The sequence below is a fragment of the Brachycentrus maculatus genome, unplaced genomic scaffold (assembly GCF_059751285.1).
Source record: "Brachycentrus maculatus isolate JH-2025_06_01 unplaced genomic scaffold, ASM5975128v1 h1tg000086l, whole genome shotgun sequence".
NCBI lineage: Eukaryota > Metazoa > Arthropoda > Insecta > Trichoptera > Brachycentridae > Brachycentrus > Brachycentrus maculatus.
In genome coordinates, this window is record NW_028280840.1 from 1,981,340 (window position 1) to 2,005,958 (window position 24,619).

Genomic DNA, 24,619 nt, shown 5'->3' on the forward strand with positions numbered 1-24,619 from the left:
ATTTTAAAAGTAAAAACAATGTATTCATTACAATAATATATCGTTCATAACGACAAATAGCATGCAGAATAAAACATTTGATCGTCGTTCTTAGGGGACTAGAACTGATTTCGTATGACTATCTACCAAAAAGTAAGTTATTTCTAGGGTCATACGCATTCTTTTGTGTTTTATTCTGTTCACATAGATAAGCACCATAAGGCCCCATTAATCGGTAGCATTGTCGTTGTTTTTTTTATTTATAATAATTATAATAGTTTTAAACAAATCGTTTTATTTCGGACTCCAGCAAAAATCTGGAACCAAATAGAAACTAGATTAGGGTAGCCAGACTTTCGCAAAATTCCGTCGAAGCATTTTCACTTAAAGATTTTTTTTTTCGTTTCCGAGACTCATTATTAACTTTTACGGTTTTTATTCTTCAGGACTAATGGGAAAATCACTAACTCTCGTGCTCGACGTGGGAAATTAACGCTCTTCGTACTCAGATTCTCTGAAATTTTCAGGAATAAAAAAAATCAATTAGAAAGAAAGTCTTGTAATTTTCGAGGTCATCGATGTCGGTAGACTACTCTCAATAGCGATAACATTTCCCGAATCATCGAGACGAATGGCAACCCTACATTTAAAACTAAGCCAATTAAACTCTAATTACACGGGAAAACGTTATACATTGTATCATCGGGTGGGAATCAAACAGTTTCAATTAACTTGAATTTTTGTTAATGACGTTGCGTAAGAAATTGATATTAAATTTTTTAAAGTGAGTAAATTTTGACGAGACTTAAATGTACATATAAACGTCAAATGCATCAAAATACATTGTTATTTTAGTTTTATTTACATTATACGTTTTAAATTTCAATATCTGGTGCCGACGTATTTGATACTCTTTGAGTCTAACAGGAAGGTATTTATGTCTGTAGGACATCTAGAATTCTGTACATTCTAAATTGAGAAACCATTACACTACTTTTATAGGTCTAAGTCAAATCATTATCTCTAAAAAATCTTTTCCCCCTTTCAATATTTTAGAAGGGATATGTTGTAATCTATTTTGTGATAAAAATATTCTTTGTCATTTTTCTTTAGTCGAGGCACAAAGTTGGGAAGACATATTTTTATATTACGTAAGTTTGATAAAAGTTTTTAGCAGTCATTGGTAACTAAAAATCGATTAAAAAATAAAACCGCTTGAAATACCTATCAATATTGAGATTTAAACTTAAGTTTATTAACATTATTTACGACTAGAAAAGAGACTGTAAAATTAACACTAAAATAGTAAAAAATATATATTTTGAGAGATTATAAAAATCTCTTCAGAATTGTTTGAGTAGATTTAAAAATATATCTTCAAAGCATCTGAGTAATAAGTACACATACAGGTGAACTAGAAAAGGAATCTACGAATTTATCTTTATTTGGTCTATTTATACATGTGTAAAGGTACACTTACATTTGGTTCAAGATTAAAAATATTATCTAATGTTTGTGTTGTGAATTAATTAAACAATGTGAAAAAAACCCTGGTTTTATTTGAGATCGCTCGAAATTATTATTCTATTTGAAACGTGGCGAGCCGTTTGTTCAGCCATCTGAAGACTTGAGTTCTGATTCGGGACACATCAGCGGCATAGGTTCTGCAACACCCTCCGATGTATATTACTCCCATGTCCAACCATTCGTGGACGAACGCTTCCACCGGCTCTGTCTTATCGCGATCAATCCACCTATGAATAAAATGAAATACAAATTAGAAAAATACAGTAAAAATTCAACATTAATCACCGTTGTGGAAAACAGGGAAACCTTTTACAATAAACTAGTGTTTGTTATGCGGTTAAAGTTTAATACATTTTTTTATTTGATTAAATATACAATGAATAAGAGAATATACAGGTACATCATAAATGAAATCAGATTTTTAAAGAATTTAACACCAACCTGCATATTGAAATTGTCACTCACGTTAAAAATATATAATTTGAAATATTTTGTCGTCAATCACAAATGCGCAGTGATATCATGGTATTGATTAGTCCGATGATATTGACATACTTTATTGGAGTTTTGCTTTTACTATAATTTCCCATGTTATTTATAATTATAAAAATGCTGTTTACAATTGTAACAAATATGGCAAAACAAGTTTTTTTCTACAAAAAATCATATTTTTCATAGCAAAGTTGTTTAAGTAATACAGCACAGCAGACATATTCACTGTTACTACACTAGACGTCTCGCTATCTCAGTTGACCTATTTTTATTTGGTTTGATAAAAATACTTTCTAAATATTATAATCGACAGATAACGCTTATTACATAGGGTCTTAACCACTCCTGACTTGAATTAATTCCATTGAAAAAACTGAGTGCAATAATATCAGGGGATATCCAGGAATATAAGTGTTTATTTTAGTATTAATTTTAGTTTTTCTTGTACATACTATAGAGTCAGATATAAATTATACCAAATACTGAATTATCCATACAAAAGTGAGTACATGATCATATTTGCGGTAGATTTTATGCACAACAATGAAATAATTATTAATTAATTAATGAATAATCAGTTAACAAACGATTTATGATTTGAAAAATTGAAAGACAATCTGCAGTTACAAAATTGCGGCCATGCTCTGTATATTACAGTCGGTTTTATGTTTATATTTCATTTTACAAAAGACCAAAAGTATAATTGATAGGAAAAACTTAATGTTAATCTTTATGATGTAACAAATTTATTTTCTAAATCATTACAATGAGCTCAGGGTTCAGATATTGATAAAACTACAATTTGCAATCTAGAGGTTAAATCGATTTGTATTTAGGAACGCGAATATAAAAGTGATATAAAAATAATCTTGTTTTCGAACGTTGTTTGTTTATCAGCAAGCTAAATATAAATATTTTTCCCAACCATCACTTATAAAATTGGCCGAGATTATAACGTTATCAACATCTTATAAACATAGCTATACGAGAAAATGTATATGTTTTATTTGGCAAAAGAAAGAGTTTGATAACAATATAGAGTAAATACTGATAAGCGAATGTGTTTTTTATTTACATCTATGCAGTTTGTGAGTTGAAAGATTATCCCAAAATACGCTGAATAAATCATTAATTTGGAGGTTAAACCGTTTCAAGAGTCAAGGGTATTAATTTATGACTCGAGACACTGACATGATGTTTTATTCTTGTATAAATTTTATTGGCACATGATGTAAACAAAGCTATTATCGTATCTTCTTTCTGATACACAAGAATGTTGTTTTCGATATTTAACTTCATATGACAAGCGATAAATTGTATTTATCTCGGAAATAATAACAATTCATTCTAATAAAAACAAACAATATTGTTTTATGATTCAACAAATGATACCTCATTATGTACATAATACATAATATATCAATATGTCATAAATTGATTCGGCAGTCACTTTGTGGTAATATCTGTAATTTTTTTTCTTAGTAAATATTACTATTCTTTGAAATCTGTTGTGGCAAGTGTTTCGATGCATACAATATCATTATCAAACACCGTATGTGAAGCTTAGTCTAAATTTTAGAGTTGTGCCCTTGGGACGTTGAAGGATGAAGAGGAGCTAGAAGCTAAATATTTTAAGATTTAGTGGGATTTAATGAGTAAATTTTTAATTAAAAAAATTAAATACGTGTTTAAAAAAATCGCATTGTGACTTGACTTGTGAAGTTCATATTTAAAATCGTTAGTTCGAGGAAAGTTTAACTTAAACGCGTTAAGGTATTTGCCCCTGTTATTGCTTGTAAAGAAAATCGTTATTCAACAAAATATGATTAATATTTCATATTTTTAATGCTATTCTACATTATTTCATTATGCACCGACTACTAGTTCAGACGATTAGTCTTATTAAAAACTGATACTAATTATTTTTTCGTTTACCAACGTCACTAATTATGATTATTTTAATCAGGCAAATGATATTTTTTGACAAATAATGTAATGTTTTTTGAAGTGAAATACTGTCAATCTCAATCAATTCTATTTTTTTCTGGTTTAATTGTTGATACCGACTAGTTGGTATCTTTAATAATTAATATAATGTGTTATTAGAAAAATATTGATAATCGTTGAATTATTTTCTCGAATATCTTTTTGATATTTTTGAATTTTGTTTTTATATTTTAAAAGGCTTTCCATTATATTTTCTTTAATGTGTTGACAACTATATTTAATTGAATTTTATGAAACGAAAATATTTCTCGCAAATAATTACCCAATTTGAGGGTTGTACTTTTCTCCACTGTTGGGGTAGACAATGAGTGGAATCCTGTTGTTCTCCCTATTCTTGTTAATGCCAGAGATCAGCCCCTTGACCAGACTAGGGCTGAGACAGTTGACCCCTACTGCCACCAGTTGCGTGGGGTTGCTGTCCCAACACTTCGTGGCTACTTTCTGGAAACTCTCCCCGTGAGCTATACTTTGATCATCCTGAAAGAAGTAATAACATAAATAAAATCTAAACATTTACATCTCGCTTCAGTAAAACTTTAATGTATTATGTAAAACGATAGATCCCCAAACTTTTTTGCCTTTCATTACCCTCCCGAAATTTCTAAAATTGTCAGAATATTCCACTTTAGAGAAAAGAGAGAAGATTTTTTTACCCGCTTCACAACTCTCTTTTTTAGGGTCTCTAATACTCCCTAGAAGATCTCTCCAGAGTTTACAGGGGCGGTACTGCCCATGTGGGGAACCAATGATGTAAACAACCTTGTTATAAATTTCTCAGGTATGCTTAATTTATTATACATACCCACGATATTTCCGATAAATAATTATTATTTTTTATGTTACTTTAAAAAAGTAATAATAAAAGTGTCAATAGAAATTAATGAATGTTTTGATAAAAAATTATAAATATACGTTATAAATAATTTAATCGTTCCTCTGCATTTATTTAATAATCGAAAAAAAATTAGAACTCCATAAAAATTTAAGGCAGAAAAGTAATTAACTAAAAATACTTGAAAAAGAAAAATGATTGAAATATAGACATTTAAAAACAAAAAAGGGTTTAATAAGAAGGAACTAATAATTAGATAAGAAAACGAAGAAAATGACAAAAAAGAATTCGAAGGAATAAAAACATTAATTTAAAAAAAATAGAGAAAGAAGCAAATAAGGAATATATCACAAAGCAAAAATATCACAAGTAAATATTTTTTTAAGAAGGCAAATAATATGTGTGGATAAAAAATATACGTTTTTTTACCCTGCAGCTAAAGGAGAGCCAAGCTTTCATATGGGGCCACTCCTTGATGAGGTCCACGAGCATCTCGGCTTCTTCTTGACAAGGAATAGTCTCCAAAGCCAGGAGGTCCACACCCGCATCCACGAGAGCAGTTATGCGCGGCCTGTGCCACTCTTTCATCGCCTTTGGTATTAACAAATCTTCAAATTAACATTCAATTTCAAAACCACAAAAACCCAAGAAATATTGAAGCATATCCTCGTTCATCAAGCTTAAAGTCACTAAATGTAAAAATGACATTCACAATATTTAGAGTGGGTCCAAATACTTGTTCAATTCTTGTTAAAAAATGTTGTGAATAAAAATAACTGGTCAAATTACAAGCTGCATACAAATTTTAAAATCAAATTTTCAGGCATTTCCCAGTATGTAAATATAATCCGCGGCTCGATTCTAGGATATATCTAATTAAAAGGGTCTCTTCTTTATAAAAGCTTTCTCAATCCAACAAAGATGGTTCTTGGGAACCATGTACTGTGTCATATTGATCATATATCAAACAGTTCCAAAAATTGGAGTAGTGTGATTGTCAATAATGGGTAGAATGGTGAATGTTGCACGCGTGTATAGTGACCACTTAAACAGCTTATAACATGTCATAAACCCTGTAAATACCCAGACTTCATTATCTTCTTTTTCCATGTTAATATGTAATTTTTTAAAATTAAAATGACAGTCTGATTTCGACAGGATAAGTATTTAAAAAAAAATTCCAATGCGTAGTTAAATTTCTCAATGCTTTGAAAAGAAATTCAAAATCTTTATCTAAAGATGTAATTGATTTGTATTATATTTATTGATCGATTATTATAATACACAAAATTGCATATTTAATGAAACAAATCAATCTTTTTCACTATCTTTTTCAAATTTAAAAATCTATATTCGGAGGTCACTTAAAGATTACAAACATACTTGTTGTTGCAATGCCGTTATCGTTAATTGATAATAAAAATCATAAGTCATAGAGTCTTGAAGATTTTAGTTAATTTAATGTATTTGATTTGATTTTATTAGACTTATTAGTGACACAAAAAATGTTTCTATGTTTTACATACTGAATTATTAATAGTACACGAGGTGTTTGCAGAAGACAGATCTCCTGGCTCCAGAATATACGAAATTGGATGGGGATCAGAACCGTCGAGGAGCTTTTTAGAGCTGCCTAAGGCAAAGACAGTTACTCAAGTGATAGTCGACGGACCTGACATGAGACGTACAGAAGAAAACACTATTTTTATATATCCATCGTGACTGTGAGAAATTTAATCTTCCAACGAAATAAATTGAGTATTACACCAACACGCCCCTGAACGATTGACAAAATATTTATAATATTAAAAACTAATGTTTTACTAGCACCAAATATTATATTTTTAATTTAATTTAAGTTTAATTGCGAAACGGCGCGATAATTGTATGAAGAAAAAATCTTTATATGACAAAATAAAAGTTTAGGACGCAAATATTGAAATTTTCTGATTTCTCTTTCTTAATTTATACTACATTTTTTTCTTCATACAAAACAGTATTGCATAAGAGTCTAATTGTAGTCCCTTAGTATCACGGACTATGAGATAGATTTTCCAAGATCGATCGCACTCTGCTACAATTTGATTCCTATCTTTAAGTACAAGTCGCTAAGGCTTACCTGACAATAGTATAAAATTAAAATATTTCTACAATTAAAAAAATTAAACACAAATGTTGACTTCTTGTAAAAAAGTTTTGTTAAATTTTTAAAGCACAACATGTAATTGTTAACCACTTAGTAATTTGAAGTGGAGAAAATTTTTCACTTTGGGAATTAAAAAAAAACAAACTTTAATCATAAAAGGTACTTCCCTTCTGTTAAAAAATAGTTTCATAACGTTTTTTTAAAGGTAAGTACGTATCTGACAAGGGCCAACCAAATAATAACATTTATTTGAAATGTTTAAATTTCGGGTTAAATGTTTCAGTTTACTGACAATTTTATCCCACCTGTTTTTCACGTAATACCCTCAAGTTTCAATCACCCGAATGTGACATTTATGTGTCCGTGAAAATGTGTTTGTATTTATATATTTGAACAGGCATACGTACGAAAAGGTTCGTGGTAAAAGATATTGAATTAATTTATATGCTTGGTGAGGTGTATATTTTATCGAGTGGTTGGTGTATTATTTCAACAAAATATGATTTACCCATCAAATTATTGGATGTCGTTATGCAGAAATGAACTAGTCCTCAAAGTCGACAAAAAAGATCGATGCATAGGGAATTGATAATGAGATATGTATAGATATTTCTAAATTGGTATTTTATAGGCCTAAGGTCCTGAATATTAAAAATGGAATTAAGTTGTGTCAATAAGTGGAGTGAGGTCGAATCATAGTCCTGTGATTCCACTAAGGAGATTGATTTAATTTCACAACACACAAACTTTGGGACTACTACTTGACTAAGGATTGTTTCTTACTTAATCATAATTCGATCAAACTTTACCAAACAAAAACTTTTTGCCTCAAAATAACTAAACTATTAAAACTAATCTAAACAGTTTCAATTTTGCATTCTTTTTTCTCAAACAATAATTTACTATTCAATTATTCAAGAAATAATTAAAATTTGTATTTATTAAACATGTATTAAATTTGTTAAGTTGTCAATAATATTATGTATACCTGGCAATCATTTTATAGAGCAGTTAATCTCGGTAAGTTTGAACTCATTGGCAACAATGAACAAAATTCATTTTGTACTTCACTGTTCAATGTTATAACATCAAACAGTGAAATAACCCCTAATTGCTGGGCAGAATAGTAATTATATATTAATTATTATTATTTACAAATAAAAATAATATAATAAAGAAAAAACATTAAAGGGGATTGTCTACATATGAAAAAAAGTCGATAGTCGAGTTCTGATATTCATTTTCTCAATTTGTTTATGTTAAACATTGTCAATGTTTCAAATCTCATTTGTTTGGTTTCAGTAGAAAACACACATAATTTATGAAATCTGTTTGTTTATATATCCTTAAACTTTACATGATTAAAACTATAAGATTTTGCTTGAAGTTACAATAGTATTTGTTATTACTCGATTTTCTATCCTGTAACTTTCAACATTAGGCAATTTTAGAATTTCGATTAATCTCTATCCTACCTCTACAGTTTGTTCAAGGTAAAACCAGGATATTAACATTTAATCTGCATATTTTTCTTTGAAAACATATCGAGGTGGGTACGAAAAATATTAAAAAATCTATGTAATCAAATGGGTTATAAGGGCACATAAGGACACATACATATGGGCTTGTATCTTGGATGTGTAATTAATTTAAGTAGGTAACAATCATGTTCTCGGCCACCGTTCTGGAGGTCCCGGGTTCGATTCTCAGGGGGGTCAAATAAATATAAGTGATTTTTTCACTCCAATATTTATTTGATATTACCCTGGACTGGTACCTGAGGCGGAGGGCTGATCACCTTTCCTTCGTGTGTTAACGATCAAGATAACACTGTGTTTATATAATGCAGTGCCCTATGCACCATTGGGGTGCAGATAAGGGTTTGAAAAATGAAAAAAAAAACAATCATACTAAAAATAGAAAATATATATGTATAAGTACAAAAAAATCATCAAAATTAAAAATGATATGTTTTGGAACTTTAAAACTGATTAGAAATAGAAAAAAATTCAAGCGAACAAATGAACAAACATTACGAATAAATTCACATGATATTTAGTTTTTTTTATTTCTGATTAAGTTCAATGTGGATTGGCTCTTTTAGGATAACGCTAGCCTATTATTAAACCTTCATGTAATTTGCAAGATTGCCGGGAATTATATCTAGTTTGTTCCCGACCCTTGAACCGTAAGGTAATTTGGAAATGAACATTAATATACAGGGTGTCAAGTTTTAACGGTGCATATTTTAAAGGTAGCTCGGATGACGATAATGAAAACAAAAAATTATATAATTTAATACTTAGTGTTCCTAACCTTATTAGGATAGCCTATTATTTATTTTTAAATTAAATATAGGTACTTATGATAACTATGATAGGTTGATAAATCAACCCTAAATAATTTGTGTCATTAAGATAAAAATTCATATGTAACTAGATTTATTTAAAATTGGAAAATTGTAAGTAAGATTATTTTTAGTTCTATAATTTATTCATAAATATAATCATTACTCTAATCACTCTCAAAATAAAAGGTGTCAATGAAAATATATTATTCTCAATTTTATTAATATTTAAAGCATTTACTTTGTGGTTAGTCATTTTTACTTATTTTTTTTTTACAAAAATGTTAATAATATTAGTATATATGTCGGTGAGTAGTTATAAACTAATATTATTAACATTTTTGTAAAAAAACTAAATAAGAGAAAATACACTCTCTATTTATATTTTCTTTTATAAATATTATCGTTTAAAATATTTTGTTTTGTTTTGATGAACCGAATATCAGAAGAAGAAAAATTTCGCGAAAGGCTGAAAAATTAGCATTGGTTTATATGCCAATTTTTAGGCACATGCAATATGTTTATATATTTTTTTTTAAATTATGATATCTTAATTTTCTAGATAACTTTTCTAAAGCTACAATACATGTACGCTGTATGCATAATTTTTATACATATCCCAAAAAAACAACGTCCCGATACGTAAACAATAATTAAGCAGCGTTCAACCCTTCGATACCTGAAAGTTTAGCCCGCAGGCCAACCCTATTGTTGTGGGTAGTTTAATCTACATTCTCTAGCGAGGGTCGGCAAACTTTTTGAGATCAAGGACGGAAAACAAATTAGAAAATCGCGAAGGGCGCATACCTAATATCCTTCTTCGAAATAGGTAGCGTCCTCGTTCTACAATGTAGTCTTTTCTCTCTCACTCACCTCACCTGTACTGTTGTTGTATCAGCGTAGCTTCCGTCATACTCAGAGCCATCGTGAAGATGTGCTCCGTAAGGACCCACCGATCCTACTACTAGGGGCTTGCTTCCTGAAAAAAAAACGTAGTGAATATTCAATTTAGAAAGTACCAATCCCTGAAAACGGTTAACCATACAAATTGAATATATTTCGCAGATTCAAGCATTTTTTTGACATCTCAATATGTATGAAAAATAATACGAAAGTTTTGGTAATTCACAGGACTTTTGACCTGTCATCGGTTGGTTAAGTGTTCACTTTACACACGTGCAACATTCGCCATTCTACCCATGATTGAAAACCACACAACTAATTTTTTTGGAACTCCTACATATATCATTAATCTCCCGATACAATAGTAGATGAGTTTACCAGAGGCATCTATGTTGGATTGAGAAAACTTTTATTTAGCAGAGACCCATTTATTTGGATGTACGCAAGATCCGGACCAGGATTATTTTTACATACAGCTTCATAAATCTACATACAGCTTCATCTTTGTTGCTATGTAAAAAAATATATAAATAACTAAAGTGGAGAAAACTCAGATTTGAAAAAAAGCATTTTGACACACTCAAAATGTTGTAGCATTTACAAAGCTTACGACCAACCATTAGGTGGTTGAGGGATCACTTTTTACACTTTAGATGACAGAAGGAATTTGCGTGTGCTTTGTTCATACTATACATAGAAATAAAAAAAAGTAAAATATGGATACTCAGTATCGAGCAGAAACGTAACTGTTTCACACTGTGTTAATTAAGAAATTAAACAAGCTAACGAGTGATATGTCACGTCTGAAAAAAAAAACCTACCTCTTTGATGAGACGTTTATAATATCTTGATAACAATCCCTTTAGGGTAAATCTGGTATTTGCACAAAAATTAAGACGCGCCTTAAGTACTGAAAATATATTTATAAATTTGGGTCGGGTCAGAGTTTTGTTGTTCGACCCCATATATCTACTGATTTATATTTTAAACACAAGCGACTTCAGTCTTATCACAAGAGTACAAACATCTAAAAATTCACTGTAAATATTTTTCATAATATACGAATTGGTTGAAATCATTTAAAAATATTTAATAACATTTTACTTAAAGGTGGAGTTTACCCACTTACTAACGATTTAAGAAAAATAAATCGATTTTCAGAAATATAGAGCAGACATTTTGTCTCTCCGAGCAGATATTTTTTTGATGTCAAAAAGATAATTTATTTATAGATATTTCTTATCAATTTATTATATTTTTAAATGAAATATTGCTCGATTTGTCTCAAGAGAATGTAATTTTTTTTCATGAACTAGCTGTGCGGGAGAAAGTTAATACAAAAAATACGTTAAAACATATATTATTCTTTTAAATACTCGTATTACATCAGCAGTGAAATTAATTAAATTCATTATTTTTTTATATGAAGAAATATATTGAAGAAGTGAAATAATAATTTTTATTAATCAAAATAAAAATTAAATACATTATTTCGATGGGGTTTCATTTAAATGCGATCACTCAGACGAACGTGTGGCAAAACGATGTATGATAGGTGTTCGAATGGTGAAATAAGGAATGAATGGAAGGCGGAGATAAGCATTATCGATAAAATTAAGAAAGGTATGTTGAGATGATTTGGAGATGTGGAACGTATGAGCGAGGAAAGAACGGTGAAAAAAATGAGGTGAATGTAGTTGGAAAAAGAAGCAGAAGACCGAGGAAACTTGGCACAATCAGGTATATCAAATACTTGAAAGCGGCCGGGTCAGGAGTCGAAATAATCGGCGGATATGTATGAGCAGATGCGTGAATGTGGAAGAGGGGAAGAATGTTTGGAAAGATTGAGTGGTATGGCGTTCTATTTTCTCTGCCTACCCCTGTGGGATAGCGGCAGCAGTGATCGTTAGTTAGTTTTTATAAATTTCATTATTTATGTATCATTGAATGTTCTAAACTAAACCCAGGATTGGTAGAATGGAGGCAATTAGGGAACATAAAGATTAATTACAAAAAATTGTATTTGATGAATACTGATAGTTTAAATCCTGCTTCTCCTTCCTGCTAAATCTATTCTTTTATATAATATCCTTTTTTTAAATCTCTGAATGTTTTTTAATAGATTTATAACATAAATGTGGAATTGTTTCATTGGATTTTTTTAACGTAGCTATTGTTTATAATATCATTTTTTTTAAATATGTAAGCTGTACCATTCCCGAAAAAAAAAGAATAATACCTGCATCGGGATATTCTTCCAGAAAGATCTCTCTGGCTTGCTTGGCTAGCTCCACAGCCTTGTACATGAGAACCAGGCCTTCCGCAGCGTTAATTCCAAGATACTGTTTAAAGCCTTCAATAGAGGCTTGGTAAGTATTCGTAATGATGAGATCAGCTCCAGCTGAAAAAATGTTTATCGGTCAGAATATAAAAAATTAATATTTATTTAAAAATAATATTCCTATTGATATTAAATAAAATTAATATTAAAAAATAATATTCCTTTAATTAACAACCAAATAAATTTGACTTATAGTCCATTATTTGATTCAACGTCGGTTAAGCAAGATTCGTCAACAATATCCGATTCAAATCCCGCCCACTCCTTTTAATCCTACGAGTATGTAAGCTGGTTCATTAATATGTTTAATCCTAGTGCATGTTTAACCTCGGCTCGTAACGCATGTTTGTGCTGAAACCTTTAGTGCATGTTGGTCTTCGGGTCGACCAAAAATCGCATGTGTTAAACATTTTGTGCAGTTTTAAGTGTGTGAAGGGTGGTATTTTTTGGATGCTGTGGCAGTGATTGTCCTGACGAAGAGACGGGTACGTCTCGAAACCGGTAGACATAAAAATCTCGGTGAGTGGTTATATACTAATATTATTAACATTTTTGTAAAAAAAAGTAATATTTATCACTATTTATATTCTCGAAACTAGCGGGTTTTAAAGAAACGCTCAAGAAATTATTTATTTGCGATTAGTCTTGATGTATTTGATATTGCCTGTGCAAAAGTAGCAAGGTGAGTTTTTTTAAACATGAAAAACAGTCAAAATTATATCCTTATTATGTCGTGTGTCTTCTGTCAATTTTCGCATATTTTGTTGCGTAGTTGCTTGTAGATATCGTATGTATTTGACATTTTTAAAGATTAAAAAAATATTTTTTAATACATCGGTCAGAAAAAAAACTTGCTTAAATGAACAAAAGTATAGAGAAAAAAAATTAAATTCTAGATTTAAAAATTTCGTGTTACATATCGAAAATGTTGCGTTTTATATATTTCATGTTGAATTTGGTACAAAGTGACGGAAAATTACCAGAAAAACTATGGTTCTTGTTTAATAATGTTTTTTTTAAGGATTGGGTTTACCTGTTTTTGTATGGACTACAAGGAACAAACTTTAAACATGAAAGCTGAATACCGATAGTAAAATGTGTTCGTAAAACGTCAAAATATTATATTATAATTTGTACAATTTGTCCATATTTACGTAATGGCTAGTTAAGGTTAGGTAATTCATTTTACTTTTTTGCGGATAGTAAGCGTTACATTTTTACAACGCTGTACACATACACACATATATATATATATATATATATATATATATATATATATATATATATATATATATATATATATACATATTTTTATATATATATATATATATATATATATATATATATATATATATATATATACATATATATATATATATATATATATATATATATATATATATATATATATATATATATATAAATATATATATATATATATATTATATATATATATATATATATTTATATATATATATATATGAAAATATGTATATATATATATATATATATATATATATATATATATATATATATGTATATATATATATATATATATATATATATATTCAAATATGTAATTTACTCTCTTTGTAATATGTACTCATATGATATATTTACGTATCAATTTGGAGAAAAAAGAATTATGTTTATTTCGAGAGAGTAAAAGCCGAGTACCTACTTAGGAAAATCAAATCATTATATCGGATAAAAAATAAACGTTGGCGAAAAAATCTATGTTTGATTTTATATAAAAAACATAATTAGGTGATTTTAAAGGTATGTAGGCTCAAGTTTTTAATGATGTTATAATCGGTGGAACTGAAAAACAATATGGAAAATTGTTTTCCATTGCGATTGATTTGTTTATTTGTCAAGAGCAGAACGAGCCAATTGTTATAGAATTCCTTGAAAACTGTAAGGGTTTAAATATTTTCGCTAATGTCTTCTGAGAATAATCACTCAAACGATAGTAAAAATGATTCTTATTATTGTTATTCTTACAAATTATTCTTTCTTTTCTAATTAAACCAGACTGAGTGAGAGCAATGCGTGGCCGGGTACAGCTAGTGTTATATAATTTATTTATCTTGTGTGTTCTACTTCTCACTAACGAATTTCACCTATGCGAGTAGTTTAAATGGAATTGTATAAAGTAAATACACATCAGTTAACAATAAATAATTTCTTTACACATTGGTTTACCTCCTTTAATCTTAACCGAGTTTAATTTCGTATCTTGAATACGTATCAAACTGCTTCATGTATTTTGGTAACACTGCACTGAAAGGAAGAATAGTATGTACTAATGTGAATTAGTAAGTAAACACCTCAATTATCTTTAGTTACTGCACAGCACGCAACAGTTATCATTCTATTAATATATGAGGTACGATAGGTACCTATAACATACTTATCTCGCATTTAAAACATACTCTGTCTTCATAAATAAATTTATACACGAATTCAAACAGGGGAGATGGAACATCACTGATTGAGATGGCAATTATTTGATTAAATTATGCAATTAATGAGTGGAAAGTCTAATACAGATTTTGAATCGATGAATGCATGTACCTAGGTATTACGTGCATAAAGGACCAGTAATATTGCTCAATTATTATTTCTTCTTCTTCGTCTTTATTAACCCTTATCCGAACCCAATGTAGCATAGGGTACTAAATCTTGATCGTTTCTTACATTAAGGTACGGTGATCAATCCTGGACTTCAGATACTAGTCAAGATATAAAAAAAAGAGAGGGAAAAAATCATTAATTTTGATTTTAACTCCTCCTGGAAATCGAGCCCGGGGCCTCCAGCACGGCAACTAAACGCGCTAACCATTATAATACGGATTTTTTTATATTTTTCAGTTCACAAACGCAGTCTAAAAGCAAAAATTCTAATAATTGCAGAGCATGCTAGATTTTACGAATTTACGGAGATATTTTAGTCGTATATCACAAAATACTACGAGTCAAGGATATTATAAATCGAGATAATGTATAATGGCCCTTGCAAAAGATATTGTAAAACTAGCGATTTCAATTGTGGCAACTATAATTTATTCAAAATTGTCGAAAAATTTTTTTGGTCGATATCAAATGAAAATTTGTTGATGGAGCAGTATGTTGTTATGTTTCACTTAAACGTGCTGTAGCGTGTTAAGGAGTTGTATCTTACCATTTATTACAGTAATAGTCTCCCTACCACTGTACACTGAACAGTTTGTACGCATTGTCTGCCTCTACGCAATATTCAAGGAACGATAATAATAATAATTATCGTGCGTATAATACTCGTTGAGTACGCGATTAGTACACAATCATTAATCAATTTCGGAGATTAGCATAATTATTATAACAGTGTTATGTTAACACTAAAATGTTAATTTGTAATGTAATTGTAATGTATATTTACACTCCAGTTTTAATTACATGTAAAATATCAATTATCTAGAATCCTAAATTTGAAAAAGTGGCACTCAAAAAACTGATCTAAGGGGTAGACGTTCGGGAAATTCATAAAAGGGTATATATGTATCTGGAAAACTAAGGAACTTTTACTGAGGTCATATATTCATTTTTTGGTGAGTCATAAGCTGGCCTAACACTCCTTAAAAGGAATACGTTGGATTATGGGACACCCTGTTTTTATATATGTATGTATGTATATATATATATATATATATATATATATATATATATATATATATATATATATATATATATATATATATATATATATATATATACATATATATATATATATATATATATATATAAATATATATAAAAAATTAAATTTAGGTATTTTATGTGAACAGTTGAGAGCATCAGGTGTCTTGTCATATGTAGCTTATTCATTGGTAAAAAACACTCATGATTATTTTTTGTTGTAGTTGTTTTATTCTATTATTTTTGTGCCGTCTTATTGATGGCACCATCGTGCCTACATCGTGGTACATCAACTGTCATTCAAAAAATAAAAGAGTCGATTCTTGACCAGGTCAACATAAAAATATTAATGCTTCATTACATAATATGGATCTGCTAAAATGTCAAAAGGCGAGTTAAAGAATAAAAAGGGGAGATCGGGTCTAAAGTAACACTGGTCCAAAATAACTACCCGCATACGTTATTTCCTATGCACTCTGCTAAGTAAACACTCTGCTTTTGCCACATTTCTTAGTCCCACTCTTTCCGTGTTACTTTCCGGAGGTGACGTGAAACTTAGGCGCGAAAATTTGGGTACAAAGATTTCAGGAGTTGGAAATCTTGGTCGAAAGTAACACTAGACACATCTGCGATAATCTACATAATCTACATAATCTAAAACAACTGTATTTAAAAAATCCTTACTACATACATTGGTGGATAGGGCACCACGTTGGATCTATGCGGTGTCAACTTGATATCAATTACAGGACGTCAAGGTACATTAGTCTTATTTATTTGGTGTAGGAGTGATATATATATTTGATGACGTACTGATGATTCAAGTGAGGAAGCTCAGAGTGAAGAATATTATAGCTATATGAGAATAAAAGAGATTTAGTAAGAAGGAAAAAGAGAAAAGCAACATATTTATGGGAATCTCTGGAGGACATAAAAGTAGATAACATATTTGGTAAGCTATCTGCCGGCATCTTCAGTTTTAAAAGATGTTTATTTGGTAAACTTCAATGCCGAAAAATGTTTTTTTCGGACTGCAGTCTCCACTACATATTAAGAAAAAATTGCCGAATCAATTAATGTTATCACTTTGTAGTAATATGTATCCATTTTTAATTTAAGTTTTACTTGGTAAATACCACTATTTCTTAAAATCCATTATGACCTGTTTCGATACATTCCCCATCATTTTACAATACTATGGTGTTTGAAAATGATGCGGATTGCATTGAAATACGTGTCACAATAGATTTTAAGAAATAGTGGTATTTACCAAGTAAAACATAAAAAAAATAGGCTAGTAACGTTCTAATGATATTATTACTTTTATTATCTTATTTTTAAAACGATTTCTTTCAGATGACGATATTGTCATTGTTATTTTTATTGATGATGCGATATGGATTAACCAATTGCATTCATAATTGAATAGAGATAATATGATAATATGCTTTTTAAATGATCTAATACTAACTATTTGATTACCGTTTATTTTTATCAAGATGTGTTGCTATTCACCTAATCTTGACCTACATAATGCTGTTGGCAAGCCAGATATCTTAGAACATTTTTGTGGGAAATATTTCAGACAGAAATGGCGATAATTTATTTGTCACCGATATATTTTTATCAAGAATCGACTCTAGGTGAGAGTGGAATACGACGTTATATTTCATCTTAACCTTTGTGCTTTTGGAATATTTATCGTTATATTCTTTTCGATACATTATATTTTTATACGTATAAATTTATGTTGAGTAAGTTTTATTTCGATTTCATGAAACATATAATATTTTGAAATATTGTAGAATACCGACAAAAGTGTAAAAAAAGACGATTTAAAATTACTTTGGGAGATGTGACATAAATTTCCAGTTCATCCTTGGAATCGGAATAGAATAACTGGATCGATTTTCGGATGGTTAAAAACAGTTATCACCCAGTTTTTTCTATGAAAATATGGTTTACTTCAAATATTGTAGGTATAATACGTATACAACCTTTATTGTACTTACTAAACTAACTAACCATCACGACGCTTCTCCGCAGGGGTAGGCAGAGAGAATAGAATGCCATACCACTCTGTCTTTGAAAACATTTTTCGTCTCTTCCACATTCAAACATCTACTCATACAAACACGCCGATTAAGTTTTTGAAATACTTGATCATGCCAAGTTTTTCTCTCGGCCTTCCTCTGCTCATATTTCTAACTACATATATACTCAAAAGCAAATTACTGTGCACTATTTCCATAAATAGTCTGTCTAAGGTACAAATATGTACAATATACTCGATTTAAAAAAAACAACAATGTAGGCTGTATAAATATAATCAAAAATTTATTACAAAATAATTTTTTTTTTTTTTTTGAAAAACATAACCCGCCTTCCTTTTTTAGGGACGGAAAAAAAATCATTTGTCAAAAAAGTCTTTAAGAGGATATGATAGGATATACTATACAGGCTAATTATACGATACTCTTTCCGATTTCTTATTTACTTATTTATTTGGTAAAAACACTATTATTATTTTTATATTTTTTCAAACGAAAAAATCTCAACCAGTTTAGAACTAAGTATGGAGAATTAGATTTATAAAAACATTATTTAACAATGATAAGTTATAAGTATTTAATTTCTCATTGCATACATTTTATATACGTAGTTGTAGGAACTAAATTTTATTTTACTATAATAAATCACCCTTCGCTAATACATGTTTCACAAAAGCCTACTGTATTACACAATATTAACATGTGGATATGTAAAACTTACCAAAATATTACACCCAGATACATGTCAGGGGAAGGGTTGGTAAGATTAGGGTTGCCAGTACCTACGCACGTCTACCTACCGCCGACTGGTAAATGCTATGGCGAACTGAAACTAGCGGAGGAAATATAAACCCTCACCAACTTATTGGGCGGTTGTTTTATCGGTTGGAAGTTTCTATAACAATTTTGTGTCAAAATCAAGAATTTGTTCCTTTGATGTAGAGTATACGTAATTCCACATATCGCTCATTTAAAGTTCTATAACGTGTCTTCACTAGCCTTCACTTTACGTGGTTCAGTAGCCTCAAGTACTTGTACATAGTAACAAAGATAATAATATTATTTTTTGACATCTCATCAAAGATGAAGAAGAATATGGAAGTCTGGGCATTCATTGAATGTTACACGTGTGTAAAGTGATCACTTAAAACAGCCTGTGACGGTCGTCAGCCCCGTAAATGCCCAGACTTCTATATTCTTCTTCATCTTTGATGAGATGTCAAAAAATAATATGAAAAATAGCTCATATAATTGGAGATAATCCAGATTTGTGAACAAGTATTTGGACACACTCAAAATGTTGTAAATAAAGTAACTGGTCAAATGAAAAGCTGAAATAATAAAATGAAAATGATGTTTTCTGGCGTTTCTCATGTGTGCGATTATAATCCAGGATTTGGACCTCACATACTAATATAAGAGTTTATGCTCAATAAAAAGCGTTTTTTCATCTCACCAATAGATGTCTCTAGTGAAGTTCAGTGATTCAAGAACAAGGTGTCTAAATTGGTTCATATATATATAGAACTTCCAAGAATTTGAGTAGTGTGGTTGTCAATAATGGGTAGAATTGGTGAATGTTACACGTGTGTAAAGTGATCACTTAAACCAGACTATGACGGTCGTCAGCCCCGTAAATGCCCAGACTTTCATATTCTTCTTCATCTTTTATGAGATGTCAAAAAATAATATGAAAAATAACTCCTATAATTGGAGATAATCCAGATTTGTGAACAACTTTGTGAACAACAAGATTTGTGGACACACTCAAAATGTTGTAAGACAATAATAAATTCAATTCCAATCTTAAAGAAATGCCTCAAGTACCAATATTTCCAAATTTATGATAATAATTTTTCTGAATTTGCTAATATCCGAAGACCATCATTTCAATAAATCAACGGGTAAAGAAATTTTACATGTAAATAAAACTGGTCATTGTTTGATTATCTAAATCTAGAAAAATTAGAAATAAGTAAAGGAATAAATAAAGACTTACCCGTAATAAATAACCAACTAAATTTAACTTCAAGTCTACTTTTAAAAATATTCTCACTGTGATTGATTTGTCTTTTTTCTTTCTTTAAAAAAAATATTTTTGTATAAATGTCAGACCAAAATAATTTTATTTTAATGACCTGATGATGGAATAATTATTCCGTGAATGGTAGTCACGAATTATTGTGTATTAAAGTGGTATTACACAATGTGAACGATGAATGATAAAAAGAGTTAAAAATATTTCGTTTTCATGATAACGAAAAATAAAAATACTTTCATTGTTTTTTATTATATTTTTAACGGAATTGTCATTTAGACGTATAAAGATCGGTTAAAGTTAATCGAAGAGGTTATTAGTTTATCGCTCAATAACAAAGAGCTCTCTTACACCGTAGTATAGATGCGTCGTTTTGTTTCGGTTAACGTTTGACTAACGATTCTCTGGAAACAGCTCAATTCAGATATAAAAGTATCACGGTGATATGGTAATTAATTTAGAAAATATTGCCAAATTATCCTACTTTTATAAAGAGCCTATTTTCAAATAAAGGTGTATTTGGATGAGCGCCCTACTGTAAAACTGGCGTTACGGGTTCGAGTTTACGCTAATTGCAAATAAAATTAAAGAGTAATTCAAAAATAGTTTCCCCGGGTATTTGTGACGTATTTCTCATTCCTCACTTCGCCACACTTCTTTCTAATAAAATGTTCATACTTGGATTTCAATAATCTATTCAAGCTCAGTATTTCAACACGATATGGAAGTTTACTTATAAGCAGATTCACTTAAACCAGTCGATGACAAGTCTTTTTATGACCGGATGGTTCCTAGTACCGGACACTATAATTCTCTGGGTGTGAATGATACTATTTTCCGAAAACGTTAAGGGAGTTAATTTTTTGCTGATGCTGGTAATTACTGTAACTAAACTCGGCTACCGTTCTGGAGGTCCCTGGTTCGATTCCCAGAGGGCGTTAAAATAAATATAAGTGAATTTTTTCACTCTAATATTTATTCAATATTACCCTGGAGTGGTACCCGAAGCGGAAGGCTGAACACCCTGATCTCCTTCATGTGTTAATGATCCAGATAACACTGCGTTTATATGATGCAGTGCCCTATGCACCATAGGGTGCGGATGAGGGTTTGAAGATGATACGAGTATCCATATTGTAGTTTTGCATACCTCTGAGGAAATCCAGATGGGTGCTGATGACTTCGTCAGGATGTGTGGAGAGGAACCTCGCGCTCCACAGGGGGTCGCCATCCACCACTTCTCCCAGGTGACAGCTCAGCTGGGAAGAGAACCCGCCATCCAGGATGACTATTTCCCTCTGGCGAGCCTGACCATTCGTAGGTTTCATCGCCAGCTGAAAAATAAATAAATATTGAAAAGGGAGAAAAAATAAAGGAAATGATAAAAGTGTAAAGCACCTTCGATCGTGCATTTTTTATTATATCATATCTCAGATCTCAAGGCTTTTATGGTTAGTAATTATATTTGCTGACGTTTAAAAAATATACCTAATGAAAAGTTACAGACATTTTTACAGTTACTTATTTTAATTATGGATTTTTTTTGTTATTTGGATGAAAACTAAATAATTATGATTAAAACTTTGGTTTTTCGCTTTTATATTTGTGTAAATTTTCGGCAAATTTAAAAGTAAAATAACTTTAAAATATAAAATAAGAATCATATCGCTCACTCTTTTCAACAATGTCAAATATCAAAAATCGTCAATTTTCAGTTGTGCATGTTTTCATAATGCCCAGAAAGTATACTATATCCCAGCAAAAACCGCATATTTTTATATCATACAGGGCAAAAAGTGTTGTTTTTGCATTTTGAAGAAAAGGAATTGTTTAATTATTCTTTTAAATGTACTAAACAGATTTCATCTAAAAATATCTGTTGCTCAGGTTAAATAAGTGGCTTGATATTGATTTTTAATAGATTTTATTATATTTTTAAACTTTAAAAAGATCTCCTAAAAAATCTAGTTTTTTTGATATATGGTATGACGTTGTTGAAAGGCGTGAACGATATGTCAAGAGGACATTGACATCGATTAGATGATAAACTAAACGTTTTATCAATGCTGTGCAGATAGATTTAAACGATATTATAACTACAATATTCTATGAGGAAGATAATGATACAATTTATTGATTTGCATGCAACAGTAAAGTCAAAGTTATCAACATTATGTAGTTAAAAAATTTACTTCCATTTGAAATTCCAATTGTTTACTAGTCAAAACGTGCCTTAAAACAAGCAGTGTAAGTCCAAATATTCCCATTTAAAAATGTTTTAAAATTAAAATTAAAATGATGGAAGTTTTTCACGTGTACAAGTTATTTAATGAGCAGGCACGAAGAATAAGTAGAGTTTTAGAAGTAAATTTACGTTTTCGTAGACATTAGGTGCAGAAGGGCAAATTTCCGAATTTCTGGGAATGTTTGATTACCTACTTAAAAATAAATGGAACGAGCAAGAATAAACTCACTTACTCGGAATATTTTTAGAGGAACGCTAACGTTGCATTCATAAATATTATTTCGAAGGAAAGTAAGCTTCTTGGTCATTGAACTCGCTTATTTTTTAAAACGTAAATGTAAACGTTTTATTCGATGGGTTCTGTTATCGCGAACTTTTGTATGTTTGAAAAAATATTATTATATTTCAGTGTTTTTAAATTTTGTCAAATTGTTAGCACGCTTGGCTACCGTACTGGGGGTCCCGGATTCGATTTTCAGGGTAAGGTCAAATAAATGAACGTGATTTTTCTTTCTAATATTTATTCAATATTACCCTGGACTGGTACCTGAAGCGGAAGGCTTCCTTTCCTTCATATGTTCACGAACAAGATAACACTGTGTTTGTGTGATGCAGTGCCCTATGCACCATAGGGTTTGAAGGAGAAGGAGTTATTAAAAAATGTAACTAAGATTTCATAATTTATAACATAATTATAGTCGTATTTCATTATAAGATTTAATACAAAATAGTAAATTACTTAGAGATAAGACATGGAAATTGAGAAATATTATGATACAATATAAAAGGCAGTTGAAAGGAATTTCCATGATTAAAATAAATTTTAATAATACAATATAAAAAATTATATATTTTTCACGTTTTAAAAATATTTTTGGATAGTAAATTTAAAAAAGGTAAATATGTATTGTATATAGTGCTATTCTTGCTACTGTGAGAGAGGTCATGCATTCGATTAATGAAGGGGACAACATGATATTAGAGGAATTACCTGTAGATTGATCACTTAACCTTCATGTCATTTAAGATAGAGGTCAACAAATAAATATCATACTATCGTGTTATTCAGTAATAATAATAATAGTAATTTTGAATAACTTACAAAGCGCCATTTACTAATACTAACTCAAGGGCGCTTCGCTGTTATTAATATGATGAAAATTTAAAGAATATTAGACAGATTCTGTATGTCAGAATATTAGACATCACAGATTCTGATAAAATTCAAACAAAGTTCATACAAAAATGATTAAATTAATTACCACCGCCCTGTACCTTACATGCTTAAAATCAATGCAAAAAGCATCCAATTTCGTTTTATTCAACGAAATTCTCAACGACAATAAGTAGAAATTTTAAGAAATTCAACATGTTTTTCACTTTCTCTATAATTTCGATGGTTATTAATTCTAGAATTGATATTTTTTCGATTTTTGATAAGAAATATCGATTTACTTGATGAAAACGCATGCTCGATATCTATTCGTAAATTTGGGAACAATGACAGATCGATGAAGCGTTACATAGCAGCGATGCATTATTTGCCTGTTTTTTGTTATTGTTTTGTTCAACATCAACAGTCTATTCCATATATGGTTCCATTCTTTCAAAATGGTCAACAGTTATTTTTTACAAGCCGAAAAACTGTAAGAAAAAACGAAACCAGTCTTTTACAAGACACCCATATACGGGTAAGTATAATAAATATACGACTAAGTGCAATATAAATGAAAAAGTAAACTGAATACTACCTATTTCCCGTCGGCATTTTCGTTAATAATAACGAATCAGTTTGCGTTTATGTTGATATTACGTACATGCGTTAAAGAGTGAATATATAAATATAAATGTATATATATATACAAATATATATTTATATATACAAATGTATGTATATATATATATGTGTATAAATATATATACATAAATATTTATATATATATATATATATATATATATATATATATATATATATATATATATATATATATATATATATATATATATATATAATGGCCCAAATGTCTAATCAA

The 24,619-nt window shown here is 29.8% G+C and overlaps 1 protein-coding gene across 1 annotated transcript in view; it reads right to left on the reverse strand.

Moving 5' to 3' along the window:
- Positions 1-355: 355 nt before the first annotated feature.
- Positions 356-24,619, reverse strand: part of LOC148310873 (betaine-homocysteine S-methyltransferase-like) — a 38,069-nt gene continuing 13,805 nt past the window's right edge. Inside the window, exons 2-7 of the mRNA XM_088257685.1 lie at positions 21,492-21,675; positions 12,473-12,634; positions 10,209-10,309; positions 5,267-5,428; positions 4,268-4,482; positions 356-1,733 (exon numbers count right to left, since the gene is read on the reverse strand). Of these exons, the coding sequence (XP_088113811.1) occupies positions 1,559-1,733; positions 4,268-4,482; positions 5,267-5,428; positions 10,209-10,309; positions 12,473-12,634; positions 21,492-21,669 (993 nt within the window). The 5' untranslated portion in view covers positions 21,670-21,675 and the 3' untranslated portion in view covers positions 356-1,558. The remainder of the gene's footprint in view (positions 1,734-4,267; positions 4,483-5,266; positions 5,429-10,208; positions 10,310-12,472; positions 12,635-21,491; positions 21,676-24,619) is intronic.